General features: G+C 42.0%; 2 protein-coding genes across 3 annotated transcripts; both read left to right on the forward strand.

The window, feature by feature from the left end:
• The first annotated feature begins 8 nt into the window (after positions 1 to 8).
• CIAO2B (cytosolic iron-sulfur assembly component 2B) lies at positions 9 to 5,053 on the forward strand. Of its 2 annotated transcripts, none has more exons than XM_075161421.1 (5): positions 9 to 286; positions 397 to 476; positions 790 to 915; positions 1,410 to 1,455; positions 1,996 to 5,053. In XM_075161421.1, exons 1-5 carry the CDS (start codon positions 145 to 147, stop codon positions 2,091 to 2,093), a joined length of 492 nt encoding a protein of 163 aa, XP_075017522.1. In that variant the 5' UTR covers positions 9 to 144; the 3' UTR covers positions 2,094 to 5,053. The 2 variants fall into 2 exon arrangements, with proteins under 2 accessions (XP_075017522.1, XP_075017521.1); XM_075161420.1 differs by having other exon boundaries at positions 68 to 286; positions 417 to 544.
• Positions 5,054 to 18,781: 13,728 nt separating this feature from the next.
• On the forward strand, positions 18,782 to 22,615 carry RRAD (RRAD, Ras related glycolysis inhibitor and calcium channel regulator). Its single transcript, XM_075160725.1, has 4 exons — positions 18,782 to 19,142; positions 19,370 to 19,443; positions 19,973 to 20,177; positions 21,700 to 22,615. Exons 1-4 carry the CDS (start codon positions 18,788 to 18,790, stop codon positions 21,975 to 21,977), a joined length of 912 nt encoding a protein of 303 aa, XP_075016826.1. The 5' UTR covers positions 18,782 to 18,787; the 3' UTR covers positions 21,978 to 22,615.
• Positions 22,616 to 22,882: the final 267 nt, after the last annotated feature.

The following is a 22,882-nucleotide window of genomic DNA, read 5'->3' on the forward strand; positions in this document are numbered from 1 at the left end:
CCCCGCACGGCCCAGTGCCCGCCTCCGCGCCCGGTGCGGCAGCGAATGGCGTCCGGGCTCCTTCCGCCCCGCCGGCAGCGCCGCTGTGCCGCCGCCAGCAGCGCTCGCCCGGCAGCGGAGGCGTGGAGGGCCTGAGCGGCCGCCATGGTAGGCCCGGGCCCGGGCGGCGGGGCGGCGCTGGAGAACGCCAACCCTCTCATCTACCGCCGCTCGGGGGAGCGGCCGGTGACGGCGCGGGAGGAGGACGATGAGCTGCCCGACTCCATCGACGACCGGGAGATCTTCGATATCCTGCTGGAGGGGGAGAGCCGGGCCGGGCCGCGGGCGGGCGGGCCGGGGCCGCGGGGGCGCAGGGCAGGGCGGTGCAGCTGCGCTCCGCTTTCCTTAACCCGGCACATCTCATTCGCTCCATTAACGACCCCGAGCACCCCCTCACCCTGGAGGAGCTGAATGTCGTCGAGCAAGTGCGAGTGAAAGTGAGGTCCCCGCTGGGACGTGCCTATCGTCCCGCTTGCGCGGCGGTCGCGACCGGCCCTGCCGGCCGGTAAATGCGCGCTGTGCTGCAGGGCTGTGCTGCCTCTGCCGTCTGATTAACTTAATTTTTTTTTTTCTAACGTTAAAAGAGGTTTGTTATAGCAGTCTTCTGCAGCTAAAGATAGCATTTTAAAATGTCTGAAGAAAACGATCAGCGACAAAGTACAGCTACAGGATGCATTTCACATAAAATGCCTCCAGCTAGCTTGGGGTAAAGCCAGTGAGTTTTGCCCATAAGTGTTTGGTTTTCAACAGGTGAATGACGCAGAAAGCACGGTGGCAGTGGAATTCACTCCCACCATTCCTCACTGCAGCATGGCGACGTTAATCGGCCTCTCCATAAAAGTAAAATTGATCAGATCTCTGCCTGAGAGATTTAAGGTGAGTAATCAAATTGCTCTGGAAAGCAAAAGAGGGGGATTGTGTTTGAAAAGAAAAAAAAAAGCAAAAAATAAAGCAGCTAACTAATTTACAGTGAAAAATAACTAGAGCTTTTTTCATATTATGGGTGAGGAAAGCAGTCCAGGAACCAGAGAGGGCAGTGGACTAAAATATCGATGCAGAATTACGGTTCTGTGACAGTCATGTCAAGAGGGGCTATGGAGGGAAGTTACCTTCAGTGCTCTGCAGCATGGGAGGAGGCGAGGTTGGTTCCTCACCCCCTGTCTGAAGGAGGCTTAAGCAGATGGGAATGCAGAATATTCTGTGGTTTTAGACTTCATTTTATTGTGCTATATACAGTAACTAGTATTGGCAAGAGTGTCCTTTTTTTCCCTCTTTTTGTTACTGGCTTATTTTTATTATTAAATAGTTTGAACTTGAGCTTCCAATGTTTTGTTGACTTGTCCCCTTTTTCTTTTGTGATGGTTTTCAAGCTGGATGTTCATATAACACCAGGAACACATGCCTCTGAGCATGCAGGTAAGGTTTTTAGTGCTCTGTCATGTGGTCGTCTTTATTTTTTTTAATTTTGAAAATTAGAGAGGAGAGAGACTCCCACACCTGCAGAGTAGCTGTTTAGTATCTGGGACTTTACATGCATCAGCTTCTGGGGGATATTACAGAACAGGGATGTGTAATAATGACACTTAGATGCATCCTGTGCCGTACTTTAAACATCTCCTCAGGCAACCTGTGCTCTCAACTAGTCATTGATTTGCCTGGGTTACGGAGGACTCAGAAAATGGGAGAGGCTAGGGGGGAAATTTCTTCTCGTGTTACACCTACACGTGTGTAGCTCCCTGCTGCTGAATCATAAACAGCTTGCTGGTTTAACTTCTGATAACATGGTAGTTTTGACTTTAGACTGCAACTCTGCAGCGTACTTAGCATCTGCAGAATTACTAGTCTACCTGAATCATAGCAACAGTGTGATTATGTGTCTCAATGTAAAATGCTTTTAAAAAAGACATTGTATACCAACGTTTTGACCGGTTTCTTGTGGTGTTTTTTTCTGCACAGTTAATAAACAGCTTGCTGATAAAGAACGTGTAGCAGCTGCTTTGGAAAACTCTCACTTACTGGAAGTGGTGAATCAGTGTTTGTCTGCTCGATCATAATTGCCTGATGAGGAAACCATTGGTATTCTGCTATGTTAAACTAATTTTGTATATAAGTCGTGACGCTAGTGTTACACTATACAGATATCTATGAGCAAAATAAAATCACTTGGATTTTCTTAAAGAAATGTTTCATTACTCCTACAAAAAAATAGTATGTGGGAAATTAGCTTACAGGCAGCTACAAAAATATAATGAAAATGGATTTTTAAATTTTATTAGTCATTGCATAGGAAGGATTTTTCTTTAAAAAGATTTGTTTCAACATGTTTTTAACTGGTTTCTCACTATCCAAAATTAGTTATAAACTGCATTTTAGAAGTGGATTTTGCACACTGTTATAAGTGTGTTACAAGTACACCAAGCTAATTGGCAGTTAAAATCTTTGCATTCATATGACTGTTTTGGACTGCTAATATAGTTTTAGCTTCAGACATCAAAAATTGTATAAGTTCATCTGTGCAAAGTTGTAACATGTTTTAGCAGTAAGTGTAAACACTTCTAAATCATCTGCCTAGTTTTTATTATATTAACTTGGATTAGCCAAATATGGAGGGCTCTTTAGACCTGTATAAAATGTGATTTATTTTTAATTACTCATTACTTGTGGTAGGAAGTACAGTATCTTTGAGGAATGAGTTTTTTTTTTCATGCACCTGCCGCAATATAGGAGTCATTCATAGTTTTCAGTACGAACAGTCCAGCTACCCTCTGCTGAAAGACTTCCCTGGCAAAGTTTGATACCTAAATGACAAGTTTTGCTTTAAACATACTGAGATTTAATAATAACACCTGCCTTATGCTTGTGGTTTGGGAAATGTGGCATTTACTAAATGTTGTCTCTGGCAGGAATTGACAATAGAAAAATTCGTTAAGATAGAACTCCAGAATTAATTTGAACTTCTGTAAAAGATGTTTCTAATCGTGGACCACATGGAAAAATAACAACCTGTTAAAGAAATCCTATTGGGTATTTTGGTGCCTCCACACATGTAGTGTTACCTTTATTGTCATCGGTTATCTAGAGAGTAACTAATACACTTTTTCAAAAGTAGATTATGCTCACCTGTGTGATGGTAATGCTTTGTATTTCAGTAATATTTTTTCTTGGAGGGGCTTAGATGCTATTTTAAAAATGGTGAAGTTTATGAACACTATGTAAACCACAGCCTAGTAGTCCAGTCTAGTCTGTGTTGAGCAGCTGAGGAAACTGAGGCAGTGGTGATCCAAGTGTGACATCTAAAATCACATAGCAAAATAGGACAGAAACAAATCCAAATCTTCCTATTTCAGAAATGAGGCACCCGGTTTGCACAGGGCTTCTACAGAAAGCCAACTCTGCAGCAGCCTTAATCTGCTTATTTGGCTTAGCATCCTTTGAATGATCAGCAGTTGCTTGGATGTATGAATGAAACTGTAAATAAAGACAATATTTATGTAGTAGTAATATTGGGAAAGGAGCAGAATGACCCAGCTGTTAATACTATCTTTCCTCTCTGCCTCTCTTGCTGAATTATTGAACTGATTAGTTCTGACACTGTTTGCACCACAAATGAAACTTCAGCCATGGCAATGCATGCAGGCAGCTCATAGGCAACACGCTTGGTTGGTTTGATTTTGTTTTCTGTTTTTTTTTTTTTTTAATAGAAAATGAATTTTGCCCTCCCAGATTTTGGGGAAGAAAGGAATGGAAATATGTGCCGGGGGAAAACAGAAGGATGACTAAGCTGCCAACAGATAGATGCACTCCAAATAGAGAAGGAATCAGTAAATTATGCTTTGCTGGATTTCTCTGCTTGGCTTTCACCACTACATAATAATAGTGTTAAATAATTTATTGTTGGCACTTGCCTCATGAAGCATGTTGTACATAGTAATCCTGGAGGTGCATTTTGCACTGTTTACCTTTTCAGAGAAACAACAGTATGTGGTTAGATTGTTTAAATTTATAGTATATAGTTGGGGGATGACTTTTCAGTAAAGGGACTCTGTTGTGGGATATCAAAGAAAAGGTCTGACTTCTGCTACTTAGGGATGGAGAATTCTATTACTTTAGATCTGGCATGTTTCTTTAAGTGATGTGGATGTTATATTTATGAGATGATAGAAACAACAGTAAGGACAAACCACAGTTACTTTGCTGAAGATCACAGGTCCTCGTGTACAGGCCCGCTCAGCTTGGATACTTGGTGAATGATAACGTACCGCCAGTTCTAGCAAAAATCTTCCGTTCCCTGTTTTTAATGATCGTTAGCTGGCTCCTGCTGTAGATAAAGTGGGAGAAGAAGACATTAATTTGTTACAAATATTTCTTTTCAGACTTCTATTTTTCCAGAAAGCTACCTCCAAATTTAGTCTCTGGAATGCTTTGTAATAGGACACATTCCATCAGAAGCTATGACCCTTTAGAGCAGCTGTGTTGAATACAAACAGCCTCATTCAAGTCCAGGAAAAATGCCAGAAGCAGACATCTGTTTCACATTCCTAGGCTCTGGGCAGAGCCTTCCAGAGGTGGCTGAATAGTATTCACTACTCTCAATCTGCAAACACTGCAACAGGAGCTCCCTAGGGCAACTGGCTTTGTTGTGCACTAGAGTAACCTGCCGTGAGTTTGAGTCCTTGGGCTGCCTACACAGTCCAGCTCCCTGGGAGAGAGCAGACTTCTTCCCAGCTGCTCCCATACTGTCATTGCTGCCGAGTAGCAGCAATCTGAAACTTTGAAGACTGTTCATCCGCCGATTTCATGAGTGGCAGGGAAGCAGCTGAGCAGCTTTGTAGCCAAAGACGCAACTGAACTGTCCATGGAAGAACTTCACGCTTCATTGGCAATATTTCTTGTGCCCCTTGGGTGGAGCGATGTGTACCACACACTGGGAACTGTTAGTTAAAAAAAGTTATTTCAGTCTTCTGGCCGTGCTTAAGATTGATGTGTTTACGTCAATAAAGTGCTTTGATAAAGATCTCCCTCTGGAGCTTTGATTTATAAACTACATGTTTTACAATGTGTTTTTTTTTTTTTATACCTGTTAAAAACATTTCCCTTTAGCCTGTCAAGCAGACAACTATACCACTTTCCCTTCCTTTACAAAATGCACTGTTTGGTGTAAAAACAGACTGAACAAGTGGCAGAGTCAACTTTTTTCCCTAAATAAAAGGAAAGTTTATAGCAAAACCTTTCAAATGTTACTATGGAAAGGTAATTACCAGCAAAGAGAATAAAACCAGTGGAAGGTGAGGCTGTTACCTGTGTGTTTAAGTCTGCTGGTATGTCTCACAACCATTTGCCAGCAACATTTAATACAAAGCACATAAAAGTTTTTTTATTCCACAAAATGCTAAAAATACACAACATTTTTACAAAACATAAAATTAGCAGAGAGCCCTCATTTTGTTCAACACACTTAAGTAGTTGCAGAAGACATACTATCACATTCTGTAATCTTATGTATTTCTTACTATCAATTCATACATTTCTTCTTTCATGTCCTACCTGTAAAGAGCTTTTGCATCCTGCGGCAGGTTAACTCCATTCCTTAACTTTCCTTTGTGGATCAAAGGAGCAGCCCTGTCCGTGGTGATAAAAACATCCTGATTGGTTGGATGGTTGGAAACTCTCCTCTCCCAGCTTCATTCCACACGCTCATCAGGGTTGCTGAGTAATTTGCCAGTTGTCTCATCAGTTTTGTTGCTTTTCAGCATCTTGTGGCAGCACACACAAGCTTCAGATGCCAAGGTTGTCCTCTTTAGTACAGAAATTAAACCAGTCTCTGGTTCCTGTCATTAGCTCAGCTCCCAGTGCATGGCTGGAGGGAGAGAACAGGGCAGAAGTTAATTTCCAGCAAGTCTGTGGAGCAAATACATCATGGGAATGGGGAGCAGCTGCTGCCTGGGAGCTTTGGGAAGGCACAGGAAGAAAAAGAAGGAAATAGCAGAGGCGTACACCACCTCACTGTGCTGCCACTAGCTGGGGGATGCCTCCAGCCTCGGTCTGTGGCAACATGGAGAACAGGTAGCTTCTACAGTGCTGGAGGCTGTGTCCTCCAAATTGCAGGGGAAATAAGTGAGCTCCCATTACCGTATGCTAGACATCTCCCAGCCCTCTGGTTTCCTTGTTCCCTACAAGCTGCCTGCCTGAAGGGGAGATTCCCAGGTGGGGCCTGTAGCTAGGTCATGGCCTCAGCGTGACCCCCTCTGCCCTCTCTTGCTGGGCTGTTACGCAGCCTATCCCATTACTGCCCTTGTGCTGTTGCAGGTAACAAGAAAGCCTTTGCTGTCCCACTGCAGGTAAGTCACGAACAGCAGGAGGAGACAGGAGGATCAGGAGGACAAGTATCTACATAAAACTAATGCTTTAAGTTGACAAAGGGAGATGCACACTTTGCCAGGTCGTAAGTGCAGTGGCCAAAGAATGTGTGCAGCAGCTGTGTCCACGCTGAGCCAAGCAGGAAGACCCAAGCTACTGGCAAGTCATCACTGCCAAACTCTCTGCTGGACGTGGTCTTCCCCATTATTCTGATATAACTTTGAGATGATGGTTTATCATAGCACTTTTTTTCCTAATCTACTCAAATTAGTTTCATCTGGGTTCCCATCAGATGTGTCACACATGGCTTTGACCAAGATAACCTCAGTAGATTGTCACGAGCTTGCTTAACCCCAGGATGCCTGGCAGTTTGATTTCTCTACATTTTTGCTAACGGAAGAGCTGGCACATGCTCTCTCTAAGGATCGTGAAGGTACCTAAGCAGCAATGCTTTTTATTTCCCCTGCAAAGTGACAAATAAATCATCCATGTAGTCTGAAATGCTTGCAGAGAAAAACAACAAATGCCAATAGATTCCAAATTTTTTCCTAAAAGTTTTAATAGAACAAAACTAGTTTTATTACTGAAAATCAGAAAATAGTTTCATTAACACTGCAGCCAACCTTTTTAAAAACACAATTACTTTTGAGGTAGACAGAAAATAATAATTAGGAACAAGTCACATAAATTGTTTCTCTTCAAATTGGTACTGACTTATTTTCACAACAATGCATTTTAGTCATCGTTTTTTGAAACGTAAGTCAATAATGTAAACAGCCTGTCAAATTCTACTTTATTAATGATTCTTTCTAGTGACAAAATTGACTAGGAGCTTGAAACAGGAGCTGTTATTTAAACCATTTCTTCCCCTTCAAACTCACCATTCTGGGTCTGATCCTGCAAACTTAGAGCTTTAATTGAAGTTACACTCTGGATTATATTTTTAGCATAGAAGTGATGAAGTTTTACCACATTTATTTTTGTTGGTAAGAATAATATAGGGCCATTCCTAATAAAACAATTGACAGTTAATTTATTTTTTCAAACAAAAAGTAAACATTGCATCTGCTTTAACCTCAGTCATAACTGCCTTACTTTAAATGCATATGCCATTTGCATGTACATATTTCAGTTCATCTGTAGTTTAAGCACTTACCTCCACAGGAGATGTACTTATGCAGTTACCAAGTCATATAATTAATAGTTTTCTGCATTTTATGGATGAATAAATAAACACTATAGCTTAGATGAAAATTGTATACACATCAGTTAATGTTTCATACTAGTTTAGGGCTTGCAATATGTTCTACTAATCCTTAAAACTTCAGGAACTTTGCTATGAATGTTACAAAGACAGTGTACCTTCCTCTGACATTTTACTGTGATCCTGCCTTCATCCTCTTAAAAGTTCCTTGAGTCTTTCACTGACGACAAATAAATTGTGTCTTTTTTTGGCTTGCATGCCTAACTGGGCAATTCCTGCTTTGCCACGAAGAATGACAAGATGAAAGAGACAACATGGTATGAATCGTGCCTTGGTCCAGCTGGGAAGAATGGAAGCCATCCCACAGAACAGGCTCTGGAATACACAAATAAAATAACATGCCAAAGGAGGAAATACATACATGAAAGCTGCCAAGACTGTGATGTAATATCTCTGATTAGCTACATTCAGGTCTGTACCAGAAAAAATACTCACCACAGAAACTGCAATGCACACAGCATGTGCTTTCACAAACATGGACAACTTGAGAGGGACCGCGCTACTCCAGGCGCCCGCAGGTCTCCTGTCAGCGCCATGCGCAGTCTGTCCCAGCCTTGCAGGCTGCTCTGCTCCACCCAGACTGGGAAACAAAATTCGAAAGCTCTGCAAGTTAAACACGTTTTTGCGTGTACAGACAAATTGTTAAATTAGCAAGATGTAGAAAAGGGAATATAGGAGAAATGGGAAATGGGATAGCTGAAATCATGAGCTGAAATCGTGAATCCCAGTGTGGCTCAGGGGCTGATAATGGCACCCCAGCAGATGGTGCTACGATTTCACACCGGTCAGTGGCTGTCCTGAGACCTGGCCAGCACAAACCAGATGAGAAACAAGGGAAGATGCCTTCATCCAGCATCTCAGAGCTCCTGCTGCCTCTCGAGGCTGGAAAGAGTCCCCCCAAAGCCCAGAAGCTGGCCTGGCACCTCCATCATCCTCTGTTTGCCAGGTTCATTGCCCTCATCTGGGGCACCAAGGCATTGATGCCTATGCTGTACCTGCTGGATCACACCATTTTTTTGGCTTGCACTTAACTGAATTCCTTCACAGGCATAAAATCAGTGCTCACTATTCACAACAGCTCTGTCCCTACACATAGTGATGGACTGTACATACCACAGGATCTCTTTTCCACTCATAAAATCTCTTTTTTAAAGCTGACACGGTTTCAGCTGAACTGAGATACAATTTATTGACTTGGTAATTATTGAAGCATTCCATTTTAGTTACGATGATGGTTAATGAAATCTGCCATAAAATCATTTGTGGGTGTTAGTCTTTGTAAAAAAACTTAAAAATATGTGATAGATACAGAGAAATAAATAGAAACAGTATACAATGCATTGTTATTTTCTTTCACAGCTAATCAAGGGAAGCCTATATATCAATATGACTTGATGGTGACAGGATGACAGACTCATTTCTCCAATGAACCATTTTCTTCTTATAAGGCAAAAAAAGCCCTGCATCTGTATGAGATCATCTAGAAAAGTCCTCCTTCCTGAAAAATACTATATTCTTTTTTGTTGCCTAGCTACATGCTGCTGTTACCTTAGAAGGCTGTAGATTCATCTGAATGATTCTGGTGGTGCTGATGTGCTTGAGCAGAGGAGTAATGCAAATATATAATCTTTCTTTAGTAAAGATTATGAAAGAAAGGGGTGAGTGTGAAAGGAGCGAAATTTCTGCTTTGCAGAAAAGCAATTTACTGTATTCATCATATTCTTTTTGACATTAATTGTTGAATAAAGACCATTTCCCCCCACAGCCCTGGGTGCATGAGCAGGCAGTGAAATCACAGACTTGATGCTTTTGACGTGAGAGTCTGATGCCAAGGAAGCGTTTGCGTGGTTCATGTTAATTACTGCTGTGAGTAAGTGTAGAGAAGGGAAAAGACTGTCAAGGCCTGATTCTGATCTCATTTCCAAAACTGTAAACAGGGAAAAATGCCATGAAATGCAACCAATTTGCTGAATTTCATTACCACCAGAGAATGGGATAATCACTGAGTCCTTCTTTAAATATAAGTAGCTGTGATGATTTGGAAAATTAAGAAAATCCACTTAAAACACTAAGGCCCAAAGATTTACATTGTAATGTGCCTGTCAAAGAAACCTCTGACAGGGAACTCTGCCCTCAAGCATGACACATGCAGAGATGGAGAGCTGAGCAATAATTCCCTGGCACTTCCCCAACGTGATCAGCAGCTCAGCATGCCACTGCCTCGCTGAAGATTTCAGTACGCTGGTATTCACTAGATGTGGGGAAGTTTCTTGTGGGAGGAATAAGATGAACAGGGAAATAAAGTTATTTCTTACCTGCTTCGCTGTAACTGGTTTGGGTGTAGACCGTCCTTGACATGCATCAAGATTTTGCAGTTTTATTTTTAGGACTGAGAGACTTTTAGCACTGGAGTTTTGATTCAGCTTTTTCTAATTAGGGCTGGCTTTGAAATTAAGATCTGCATTTGCTTCCATAAAATAATATTTTTCAAGTCTACTGTTTATAACCCTCTTTATATAAGATATACATTTCATACCATTCTATTACCTCAGTCTCTGCTTGTGCTTGCTCTCTGTATTTTATCATGAGCCTAGATCCTGATCATTTTATATTTTTTGGAGAGAAAGATAATGAAGCATATTATGATTATCATAATTATTATTACATTCTTTCTCAAGAATAAAATCAGAGAGAACTTTGACAATTTAAAGTGAAAATAAGAAAGTTTATTTGATTCCAGTATAATTCTACAATAAGAATTTTGGAGGTCTCCATCAGAATATCTTGTATGGCAGCAGCCGAGGCAAAGCAGGAAATGAGACATTTAAAAGAAGCAGAGATGCTTATTACTGCGATGATGCAAATGTGGAATTTGCCAAACTCAGCACATTCCAACTGGACAAATTCTGAGTGTCTCCTGGAACAGATGATAACATCTCTCATACCCGAATTCCTACACACTTTACATGAACGATTCCATGACATCACTCACCACAGGAAAAGACATCATAAATTCTGCACTGGGTTGTAAAGAAGTATAAAGCCTTTCTAATTCAAATTCATAAGTCTCCCCTGTGACTGTGAGTTTTTGTCCCTGCTTCAAGCTTTCATTTGTTGAAATGAAAGGGGAATGGCGTTTTCTCCACAAGGGAAGCAAGATCAGACTTTATCACCTAAAGCAAAAGGGCAGCTATGTTTTAATTCTGGTCACCACCACTCCCCACCAGAAGCCTTATAGAAGGTGCAGTGATGAACTAAAGTTCTCTGTGTAAGAAAAGATAGATTAAAAAAATCCTTGTCCTTTTTTCTTATCTAGTACACAGAAGAGGGCAGCACAGTTAAAGTTTCACTTTATATTGCCACAATCATTAAAATTGTGTTTCTCTTTTATGTCCTTCCCTCAGGGATGGATCTATATAACTCCATGGATCTATAACACTCTGGATGTGTGTTGGTCATTTCCTCAGAGGACCACAGGTCTGCTCCTATTTACGGGTTTTCACTGCAAGGAGATTCTTCCTTGTTCATCTGTCACATTCATTGAAACATCTACAATATGATGACTTTATCCAGATTTTCAGACCCCACATCCCCAGATCTTCTTTCCTTTGATATCTCTGTAATGTGTTGAAACGTAAGCAACACCTCGTCACTGGCGCAATCTGCCATGCTCCCGGCACCCTCACCGTAATCTCTTGCTACAGAGAAGTTTTCCCTTACAATTACACTTTCATTCTGCAAGTTTCTGTGCTTTTTTCTGCAGTACTATGTGGAAGATGCCTGCTAACAGGCAACTTCTGAACACATTGTCCTGCAGGCATATGGAAGAAATGGGCTCTGCAGGTTACCAAGGGCAACTTTAGGGTTGTTTTCTACCTGATTTCCTGCCTATTAAATCCTTAGTTCCTAAATAAAAGAGAGTTACAGTAGGTCCATGAAAATGTTACTCAATGCTCAGTTGACAGTGTAAACAGGTGCTAGGAATTCTCAGACTAACAAAGCAAGGAGAAAGCATCACTGTCCACTGTGGACATCCATGGGCAAATGCAGTTTGAATAATCTGTGTTTCTGATCTGTGTGTTTCTTGTCTCCTAACTTCTAAAAAGATGTATTAGAAAAGATACAGAGAAGGGCAAATAGGGATCGTGTTTATACAAGGAGTGCCTAAATACTCTAGATTCCTCAGCTGAGAGAGGTAATTACTGAAGAAAACTATAAAATCATTATGTGTATGAAGAAGACATCTGCTTCACAATACAGTAAATGGAGGATATAGAAAATCTACATGGGTTAAAAAGCAATTAGAAAAATATGCAAGAAAAACACATCAAGGGCCTCTGAACAAAAAGAATACTTTTAGTCTGGCAGTTGTATGGGGGGAGTTTTAATTGTGTTTGTCATGTTCTTATTGTCCATTCTTCTTTAGATATCTGCTACAGACAGCTGCTGGAAACTGGTCATAAGTTGAGCCTGACCCAGTACAGCTTCTTTAATTTGTTATTGTAAATAGATTCATTCCTCTTGCCAAGAGCTACTGCTGGTAAACAATAAATCTTACATTTGCAATTTACTTCCTTACCACTATGTACTTCTCAGTAAGACAGCCAGCCAGCCATTTACTTTGCCCACTCCTTAAACCAAGTGTCTGTTGCAATCTGTAAATTCAGAAACCTTTTCATGGTATCAGACTTCTAGATATTTCTTGTAAAGGGCCTCTGAAATCCACACTAAGGAGTATACATCCCACAGGAATTGTAACAGGATATTTAGCATTCCACTCATGTATGTCACGCGCATTGGCCATGACAGGTTTAATACTGAAAAAGAGGAATTAGGGGTGATAAAAGAAAATAATTATGGAAATATCTTAGGTCATGTTCTGATTTTACTCCAAACTTGAAATGCAATAGGAGCAAGCAGCTGATCACATACAGTACGTGCTAATGAGTCCGTTCCGCAGTGACTGAGGAAACTAAGAGGGTATCCAAACTCTGACTCTCGTAGCAGGGTATAGCACATGCGGTTACTGTGTCGGTAAGAAGTGAACCTGAATCTGAAAAACTAAAAATCAGTGCAAATTTGAAGTTAGGCAGAATGCTTTTCTCAAGTATATTCTAATAGGATAGTTTACTAATAATGTGGTGCACTCTGTGAAAAAGAACTGGGGGAACTGAACAGGCAAAAAATGAAATTAAATATGCCACTTGTGCAACTTCTTTTTTTCAGAGCAATGATTCACCTGGTTCGGTTGGTCATGAGGTTATCTAGTAGCAGTTTTTGAGCTTACTCGAAGCAGTGAGAAATTCAGAGCAGCAGGAAGATGAACCACATTTCCAGTTATTCTTATCCCACGTTATTTTTTGCAATCTTTTGCAAGAGTTTCAGAAAGACAGAGGCCTTTGCTTTATGTTACAAACAATGGACTTAAAATTTACTTATTTTATCATTTTCTACCTGAAAAACGCAAACAGTACTACATTCTTTTCAGTGCCTATCAGTAACCTTTAGAATTTGTGGTCTGGAGCTGAGAAGCACCACAGTAGCTGTGAGAGGAACCAACTTCTAAATAATTTTGTAGATATAATAATGAATTTAGTTAGGTTTCTGCTTGCATTTCCCCCTTGGCATTCTATGTGAGCTTTCTAAGCTATGTTGATTTCTATCGACTCCAAAGCTCATACTTTTCACATGCTATTGTTGCAGCCCCAATTCATGGCTATCACTACTCAATCAAAAATATTACCTGCCATTAAATGCAAGAGTAATTATGAGAAAAAGCATGGCTCCTTGGCCGAAGGGGTGTGCTGCCCTCCCTTGGGAATGTCCAAATGCAGGTTCAGTGTGGATGCAATATTTATCAGGCTTTCTGACAAAGGAGTTAGTGCTAAGGCTGAAAGCTCCACCATTGCTACAGTTACTCGTACAGTTCAAATTATAGCCTACTTTTAAATCCCTATATATTAACTGCAAGATAATGAAATATACCATATGCTATGCAGGAAAAGGTCTAATATGTATTTGCATACAACCCACAAACTGAACCAGTTAGCCCATATTTGTTCAGCACACAAATGATCTGTGATTTTAAGGGTGATGGTGAGGAAAATTTGACACCACATTTGCACTATATCCTACTTTTTGTAGGATAAGGAAAAAATGTGGAGTTTTTTCCATTTCCCTGTACCTCTATCTCTCTTGCTTAGGTTAAAAAAAAACCAACACATTTCCTACTGCTGCCTTTGTCTCTTCTCCCACTGGCCTGAGTCTGTCAGTTCTGTAATTAAAATAATAATAAAAGCTGCTATTTCTTTTTTAGTCCAGGCATTTGGGAGGTAGCCAGACTCATGCTTCTGCAAGAGTAATGCTTCATATAACTTGGCAAGAACAGACCTTTGTGGATATCTATCTCTGCAGTTTGTATAGAAATAACTTCACCCACATAATGACTGATTAATTAGACTTGAGGCAGTGCAGATGAGTTGAAAAGTATGGAGAGGAGAAACCCACAACTTCCAGCGTAGAGCCACGCTGAGAACAATACTTTCCCCCAAACCTCACTGCTGCTAATCCAGTCTTTGGGCTGTTCAAAATATTTCTATTATTCCTAATTAAATGTGAAACAATTCCAATGTAAGAAAGACTGCAGCAACAGCAAAACCTGGAATTCCGTGATAATATTAATTTGATGTAAAAAATATAAATGCTCTTTATAATATGGTATTTGACCTTGAACAAACACTGATGAGGTAGAATCACATATAGTTAATTCAACCCCCGAAATTCTGGTTTTTTATCTCAAATTCAAAGCGGAGGAGGTTAGGTGTTAGGTTATACATGCTTAGTTATCACTGCATCCCCTGCAAAGCCCGTGCTTGTCATTTAGATCGTGAAATGCACTCTGCACCTAATATAGCATAAAGAAACTCCAGACACAAGTTTTATTAACCCAGGAATAAATAACTGGAAAACCAGGATTGGACTGTACGTTTTACATTTTCCATATGATGAAAAGTACTCAGGCCAAGAGAGTGCACTAGAAGTGAACACTGTCACTTCTCAAAAGCTAGAGGAAAACTGAAAGGGAAAAAAAGGAGAGAGAGAATAAGAAAGGAATGAGATAACAGAAAAAAAGAAACTGGATATGTTACAATAGTAAAATACAAAGAAAGGCATCTTAAGTGTATGAAATAAGGAAAATGAAAATCACATGAAGATGAAATGAAATTGAAAAAAAAAGTAATCCCTTTTTAGAGAGCTTTGTGCTCAATTCCACACAACATAGGACATCGGTGTTCCTTTCTTTCTAAGTCTCAGATCAAATTCTTCCATGAGAACCACAGGGGACACACCACAGATGCTGGGCAGCCAAGCAAAAGTGAAGCTTTTGGATTGATTCACAAATGGGAGGTTACAGTGGCTCTGCCAGGATCCCAGAATACCCTGATAATTAGGATGTAGTTGAATGGGGTCCCTGAGACCAAAAATGACGGAGTGCCTCTGGCCTCAGCAGAATTTGCTTGTTACTTTTATTAAGCCGTATGTCCTCATGCAGCGAGGATCTGGGTTAGACAGCAGCCCCTGGGCTGCAGCTCTGCTGCTGGTTATATGACACAGCCATTGCAGGGGACAGGTACCTGAATTGCTCAGGAGTCACCCGTGACTCAAGAACTGCAGGTGGCACCACTGCTACCATGATAATCCCTATTCAGTGCACTTACAATCTCCTTGCAGGCTGGAGTGGACTTTTACCTTCAACATTGATAGACTCCAGGTCTGGCTCTATGTAAAATCCCACAAAATTATAAAATTTCCAGTCTCCATTTCAATATGTAAGGAATAGTATATTAAGCGTACTAAAAATATCAAGTCTACAGTATGTGTCTGAAGCACTCATTTAATTAAAATAAACTGTAGACCAGTAGAAGCTAGAACAATAAAAAATAAGAGTAGAAAAGCAAGACATGAAAATCTCTTTTAAATAGAAATAAATTACAGTTAATATATCTGCTAGAAGCACAGTCACATTGAAGTAGAAATGGAGGGCACGTGAGAAAGGAGACCGTCTGAAAATCCTTCAAAGAAACTAAAAAACCAGCATTTCAAGCCTGTGATTTCATATGCACCCCACAGAAATCAGCAGGTGCCACGGTAATGTATACATTAATATGTAGCAATAATTAACAGCAAATAGAATTACATGCTATGTGAAGAAGCACATTATGTGTCTCAAGTGATTAACCTGAATTATCTGTTAATTCCCTCCAACTTCACAAAATAGCTGGACCTATTAAGATCAAAGGAGATAAACCAGCTACATGACCCTTGTGATCTCCCCCTCTCTGGTTCCAGGCACAAATCCTGCGGCGGATGGCCCTAACGGCCTTGGCACAGCACTCCTCTGTGCAACTCGTACTCATCCCTCTAGGAACAAGTGAAGCCCCAGGGACCTAATCCAAGGCCATCTCACTTTCCGTTAAAGGACAACTCACAGAACCCAGTGCCAGATCCCGAGTAGTATCCTGTAATATCCTGTAGCTGTGGTGGTATTCTATAACCATTAATTCATTAGTTGTACCTGGGTGCTGGCACAAAACAAGTATTTGCCACAGAATCCTGAATTTTTTGTATGATTTCTATTAGGTATTTTTTTATTTTCAGTCACTTTTCCTGCTGAAACACTGTTCTCTCAAAGTTTTTATTTAGCACTTTTACATATGCCTTTCCTGTTATTTTTTGGCTAGCAAGGGGTCTATCTTGCATTTACATCATTAAAATACTCATAATCCTCATCAGCAAAAGGCCTGGAATAAAATATGGCTTCTTTAAGTCCTGTCAGTGAAACTCCCATTTTTAGTTTGGTTCCAGTCAGTAGCGCTATATGTGGCACAAATGTGGCACTGTGTCTTTGATTATGATGCTTCTCAGATTTCCCTTCTTTCACACAGAAAAGAATTAAAAATACCCCCACTTCATATGTCAACTTCTAAAGTTTGACCCTGACACACAGCAAAGGCATGCAAGACTGGTCCAGAAGACTTATAAACCCACTCAGAATATTTTCAGGTTAGAATTTTAAGCAGAAACATTCAAATTTTTAAAAAGTTAAATGAAGACAAACCATTTCTGGAAGTGTATTTACATAATTAACTGTATATAAATACAGATCAATCAAGATGGTTTGGTAGATTCCAGTTTATCTAAGTAAAGTAACCACGGCATACTTCAAATGCTAACCATAATTTACTTAAATATGATTTAAAATGCTAACCAGAGGTTTATAGTTCAGTTCAGTTAACTGAAGCACTCACTTCGTTTCACCACCAAACTCTGGCTATTTAAACTGACAAGGCTATTTTGGTTGCTATTTTGTGAGACAGGCAGAGAGAACTTGCTGCAAGCACTTGGTGATCTTTAACTGCCACATTAACACTTCAAACTGTAGTTATCAGGGCGAAGGGGCCAAAACCACCCCAAGAGCATGGACTGGGGAATTATAATTAGCTCCTGAAAATAACAGAATATTCACTCACGTAATTTTCATACAAAAAGATATCCATTCCCTGTGGCCAGTCCCTTCAAGGTATTTTTCATATTTATCTTTGTTGCAGTTAAGTAGCCTGAGAAGTTTAATATGTTATAAGAAAAAAGATGTTTCTGAGCCGGTACGCTATATTTTATTGGCTATGCGACCCCATAGCCCAATCCCACAGATTCTTTATCTTCCCTTACTTTATTCCCTGCATCTATAACTTCATTTCCATCACTTGCCTATCTCTTGCCTTCTTTAGCCTTGTTTCTGCAGCTGATTTGTAAACCCTTAAACTTTCACGAGTTTGATGGCAACTATCCCTATACAGAGTCACAGGGATTTTCCCGTACTGATCAGGCCGTAATCTTTTGGGAGCAGGAGCCAGAGTTATTTTGGCTGCAAAATGTCTAACATGTTTCGGTTGCTAGGTAAACAATAAACTGTATACACGATGCTTGGGTGAGCCATTCAGAATACAAGTATAGTTATCTGGTTAGTCGTTTCTTCATCCGATCACACGGTAATGACTGTGCCACTTAAGAGATAAGACTTTCGCTGTCTCACTTTGCTGCTCAGGTGAAATCAAGAGAAGAATTTGACCTTTATGTTTTATATTGGCCTCTTAAACCGTTAACACTGCACGTGGACACATTGGCAAGCTCACTATGTAAGGAAGTGCAACACCTAGCACAGGTGCTTTTCTCATAACCCGCTCCTAAACATTAAGTAAAGCAAGCACGGAGTAATGCAAATATTGCAGATTTGCAAATATTTTTCCTAACACTACTGTAGACACCAGGACTATGCAGGACTATAGAGCCTAACAAGCCGAGGAAACCTATCTGCATACAACACGCGCTCTCTCACGCAGGGCTGCGAGTGGAAACACGCGACATACGTAGCCGATGCTGTCTTCCATTCCACCCGGGGGAGCACCAGGAAGGAAAAGTGTCCCGGGCCGGGCAGGGGCAGGGACGCGGGGCAGACCCCGCCAGCCTGCCTGCACAGCCTTTCACTCGCTACACGTGACGGTATTTCCCAGTGACACTCTCCGCGTCCACCCCACGGCGCTCGCCCTGCCCGGCCGTGCCGCGGCCCCGGCGGCTTCTCCGCGACGACGGGAGGGGAGCCCCGCCGCCGCCGCCCCCTCCGCTGCCGCCAGCAGACCGGGCCGTGCCTCCGCCGCGCCGGGGCTCCCCGCGCCGGGCTTCCCGCCCCCGCCGAGCTGAGCCGAGCCGAGGCGAGGCGAGGCGAGCGCAGCGGAGGCGCCGGGGGCGGCCGGCGCTGCCCACGTCCCGGCTGGCAGGGAGCCGCGCGGCGCGCGTCACGGCGGGGAGGGCCGGGCTGGCGGAGCCATAAATAGGGGCGAGGAGCGGGGTGGCGGCAGCACTCGCTGAGCGAGCTCCCGCGGCGGCACGGGCGATTAACGGCGGGGAATCCCTCACTGCTTCCCTCCCTCCGCGGAGCGCCCCGAGGTAAGCGCTGCTCCGCGGGCGGCGCGGCGGGGCTCGCCCGTGCTGTAGCGGCCGGGGCTGGGGCGCTGCAGGGGCGGCGGGTGTGACAGCTCTTCTCTCCCTCCGGCCCAGCCCGGCACCCCCATGACTCTGAACCGCGGCGACAAGCTGCGCTACCTGGACAAGCGGCGCGGCAGCATGCCCTTCTCCGTGCACCAGCACCTGCACCGGCGAAGCATGCCGGTGGACGAGCGGGACCTGCGGGCCGCCCTGCCGCAGGACGAGCTCTCCGGCCTGGTGCGCTGCACTTCGTACAGCCCCGGCGAGGCGCACCGGGAGAGCTGGGCCTCCGACTCCTCCGACTCCGTCATCTCCTCGGGCAGCGACTCCGACAGCAACCTCTACAAGGTGATCCTGCTGGGCGAGCACGGCGTCGGCAAGACCAGCCTGGCCCGCATCTTCGGCGGCGTGGAGGACTGCGCGGACGCGGAAGAGGCCGGTGAGGGCGCGGGGCGGCGCGGGGCACCCACGGCAGCACCCCGGCGGGGGGAGGCGGACTCCCGGTCCCGGGGACCCGCCGCTCCGAGCGGCGGAGCGCGGCGCTACCGCTGCCGGAGCGCCTCCGGCCGCACCTCCCCGGGCATCCCCTTCCGGCCACCCCCTCCCAGGCTGCCGGCAGGGATAGAGAGTAACAACTGCTTTTTTCCGAACTTTTTTTCCCCGTAGGAAATACGTACGACAGATCGATTATAGTTGACGGAGAAGAAGCATCTCTCGTGGTGTTTGATATATGGGAGCAGGTACTTAGAGATTTAAGATATTTTTTCTTTATGGCTTGGTCAGTGGTTCACTCTTAAAAAAAGTAGAAATGGAACAAATATGTCTGCCTATTTCTTCGACCAAATCAGTAACATTAAAAAATGACATTAAAAAATTAGAATTCGTACTGCCTTTGTTCTCTCCTGCAATTAATTTCTTGTAGCTAGGCAGGCAATTTAAAAACCCGAATAGGGCTGCAGTGTGAATCCCTTAATGCTTTAAATAAGCGGCAGCTTACATGAACAGCCCAGGGAATTACTGTAAAATGAGAGATTCACAATCTGATCAGTGCAGACCTGATATTATTTCTGGAAACAAGATAATTTTGTTTTGTAATATATTTTAAATAACAAAATCTTTAAAAAAAACTGGGAGGTTGGCTTGCTTTTACTGACTCTTTATAATAAAGCTCAGAAAAATATCTTTAAGGTGCTTAGAATAATTAAATCATTAATCAGTGTTGAATAGATTTTTCAGTGCAATAAATCTATTTCTTGCCTTTTGTTTTAGGATGACAGCCAATGGCTTCAGAACCACTGTATGAAAATGGGAGATGCCTATATTATTGTATATTCAGTGACAGACAAAGTTAGTTTTGAAAAGGCCTCTGAGCTAAGAATCCAGCTAAGAAGAGCAAGGCAAACGGAAGACATTCCTATTATTCTTGTGGGCAATAAAAGCGACCTGGTCAGGTCCCGGGAAGTCTCAGTTGATGGTAAGAGACACTATTCATTTATACAGTGATGTCCAAATTAGTAGCAAAGGCTAAGGAGGATCATGGCCAATAGAATGGTCCAGTTTTGATGTAGAAAAACGTATGATTTGAGGCACACCGGAGAAATCAAGCCAGCTGATTCATGCTGAGGGACTTGGTACCACAGAAAACAGTGAAGATGGTGGTGGGGGAAGATTCGTGACCGCGCAGAGCAATTCTCTGAACTGCAGTACAAGAAAAAAAAATGCATCAGAGCTGCAGCTTTAGCATACTGTTTTGTGTAGGATTCATTTTTGGTCAATATTAGCTGAAAGGGTTTAATTGTATGTTATGTGTTCAGCAGCACTTGCTAATCTCAAGATTTGATAGCTCGAGCTATGCTTTTTAAGGGACAGGAGTGCCATGTCATAGAACCCAGGCAGGCTTTGAAAAGGGTGATCCCATACAGCCTATACAATCCCCTTTCTTCTGGAAGTGATTCCATTGCATTTGAGTTGTGCTGGTGGGACCAGGCTCACACAACTTGAAGTCTTTTTGTATATGTTCTCCAGTTGTGATCAGTGAGAATTTTCTCAGCTAGTTCCAGCTAGCATTTTGGTAACGAGAGCACAGTAGCCGCTGTCAACACCACAGTATTAATTTCACTTATTTAAACATTTGGTCGTTTTCTTTTTTTCTCACTGGGAAGAATACTCTGAAATATCAGTGCCTTGATGATGATGAACCATCTCTTGCTGTCTGGTTTTGCCATGTTCCCAGTGTTAAATGCCTGCACAGGGAATTGGCTGGAGTTCATCAAGAGATTATCACTTTTTTCAGGCTGATGGCAGTGCATGGTTGACCTGTCCTAGTCGTGATATCAGTACTTTGCTCGGGTTTACAACTCTGCCATTATTTACCAGAAGTTAAACATGCAAATTTGCACTGCAGCAACATTCCAGAGTTACGTGCTTACTTCTGGAACATTGAGCATCTTGCATTTTGAATGCAGTCATAGTCAAATCCAATAGTGTACAACTTCATGACCTCTAATGATCTGTTCAATGACTTGACCTTGTAGACTGTATCAGCTTCCTTTGTAGCTAGTATGGAAAACTCTCACTTGTTACAGCAAGGCAGAGGTGCATAATTGCTCAACAATTTGCAGAAGAAATAAAAAACATTTCTTTCTGTACCTCACACTGTTTCGTATCAAACAGCAAGCATGCATCCAAGTGCCTCTCTTATATCAGCTTTAGCTCTTAAACAATACTGGGATCGTCTGCCTAGAGGACTATGGTTGGCTTATATTCAGTACCATTGGTCAAATGAGGTTTCTGACTGTACCACAACAAAACCAAGAAGAGTAAGAGGGCAAAACCATGAGTGCAAATTTGGACTTTCCTACTGTGTAGTAAAGCTCTTTCGTGGAATTGAAGGCACTGCACTTACTTAAAGTCAATTTTCATTTTGTTTTTCTGCCAGTATATATGAAGAGAAAATGTCTGTTTCCACTCATCTCCCTTTTTCTCTTTCCATCCAGAGGGACGGGCCTGTGCCGTTGTGTTTGACTGCAAATTCATTGAGACCTCAGCTGCTCTTCATCATAATGTCAAGGACCTGTTTGAAGGTATTGTTCGGCAAATTAGACTTCGCAAAGACAGTAAAGAAGACAATGCTAGGAGAATGGCCAACACAAAAAGAAGAGAAAGCATAGGCAAAAAGGCAAAGCGATTCCTTGGGAGAATTGTGGCAAAGAACAATAAGAAGATGGCTTTCAAAGCAAAATCAAAGTCTTGCCATGACTTATCTGTGCTTTAGAAGCTTTCAGCAAGGCCAGATGTTGCATGTGGGTGATGAACAAGCATTTGACTGTTATGAGAAGTGTATAGATGATCCTCATGGTGATAACAAGAATGACTTATCGATTGAGACTCTCCTTAATGCCTTAAGGTGCGCAAGCAAGTCCGGAAGTTACACTACAATATCTGCTTCATTGATAAAAGGTTTTAAGTTTCAATGTGTGCAAGTAAATGAACTAACTTTAAATAAGTGGCTTGACACACCCACATTTTCACTGTGTACATATGTTATATATCCTCTTGTCTGGTGGATACCAGAGATGCAAAGATAAGAAAGGATGATGATAAGTATCACCATAGACTTGTCTTGTTTGCAGAGCAAAACTTAAACTTGTACGCAGGCTCGTACACTCTTTTTAGTACAAAGCAAGCAATGCTAAATCTTTTTAAACTTAAATGTGGGGAGGGGGGAGTAGAACCACATTAGAATGGGAGAAAACAAATTATATATATATATAGTTAAATACAGAACAGATATCATTTTATGAAATTAATTTGCACTTCCATTAACTGTTATTCAATTAATTTGTTACTTGTTTACATGCAGATTTTATAATAAAGTATTATTTCCTGTTATAATAAAACTATGCTTTTCTCAAAGTACGGATAAAGAATGAGAGAGCAGTATTTTTATACTGACCTTTTTTCACTGTACAAAACGTTATACACACACTATGCAGATTTACATGTGATAAAGTTCTAGAACATGATGAATCAGGAATATCCTGTGTCCTTTTCTTTAATAGACAGTTTCTTTAAGAAATAAACCCTGCTTTTATGAACACTGTACTTCAAAAGCTCATATTGGGAATGGGTGCCTTGACCCTTCATATTATTGTTGATCTTCAACCTAGTTCTCGTCAG

This window comes from Calonectris borealis, chromosome 12 (assembly GCF_964195595.1).
Source record: "Calonectris borealis chromosome 12, bCalBor7.hap1.2, whole genome shotgun sequence".
Classification (NCBI taxonomy): domain Eukaryota; kingdom Metazoa; phylum Chordata; class Aves; order Procellariiformes; family Procellariidae; genus Calonectris; species Calonectris borealis.

Coding starts and splice junctions, on each gene's coding strand:
- CIAO2B (XM_075161420.1), top strand. CDS start 145: ATGGTAGGCCCGGGCCCGGGCGGCGGGGCGGCGCTGGAGAACGCCAAC. Junction 545..789: donor GCGACCGGCCCTGCCGGCCG/GTAAATGCGCGC, acceptor GGTTTTCAACAG/GTGAATGACGCAGAAAGCAC. Junction 1,456..1,995: donor ACATGCCTCTGAGCATGCAG/GTAAGGTTTTTA, acceptor TTTTCTGCACAG/TTAATAAACAGCTTGCTGAT.
- RRAD (XM_075160725.1), top strand. CDS start 18,788: ATGACTCTGAACCGCGGCGACAAGCTGCGCTACCTGGACAAGCGGCGC. Junction 19,444..19,972: donor TGTTTGATATATGGGAGCAG/GTACTTAGAGAT, acceptor CTTTTGTTTTAG/GATGACAGCCAATGGCTTCA. Junction 20,178..21,699: donor CCGGGAAGTCTCAGTTGATG/GTAAGAGACACT, acceptor CTTTCCATCCAG/AGGGACGGGCCTGTGCCGTT.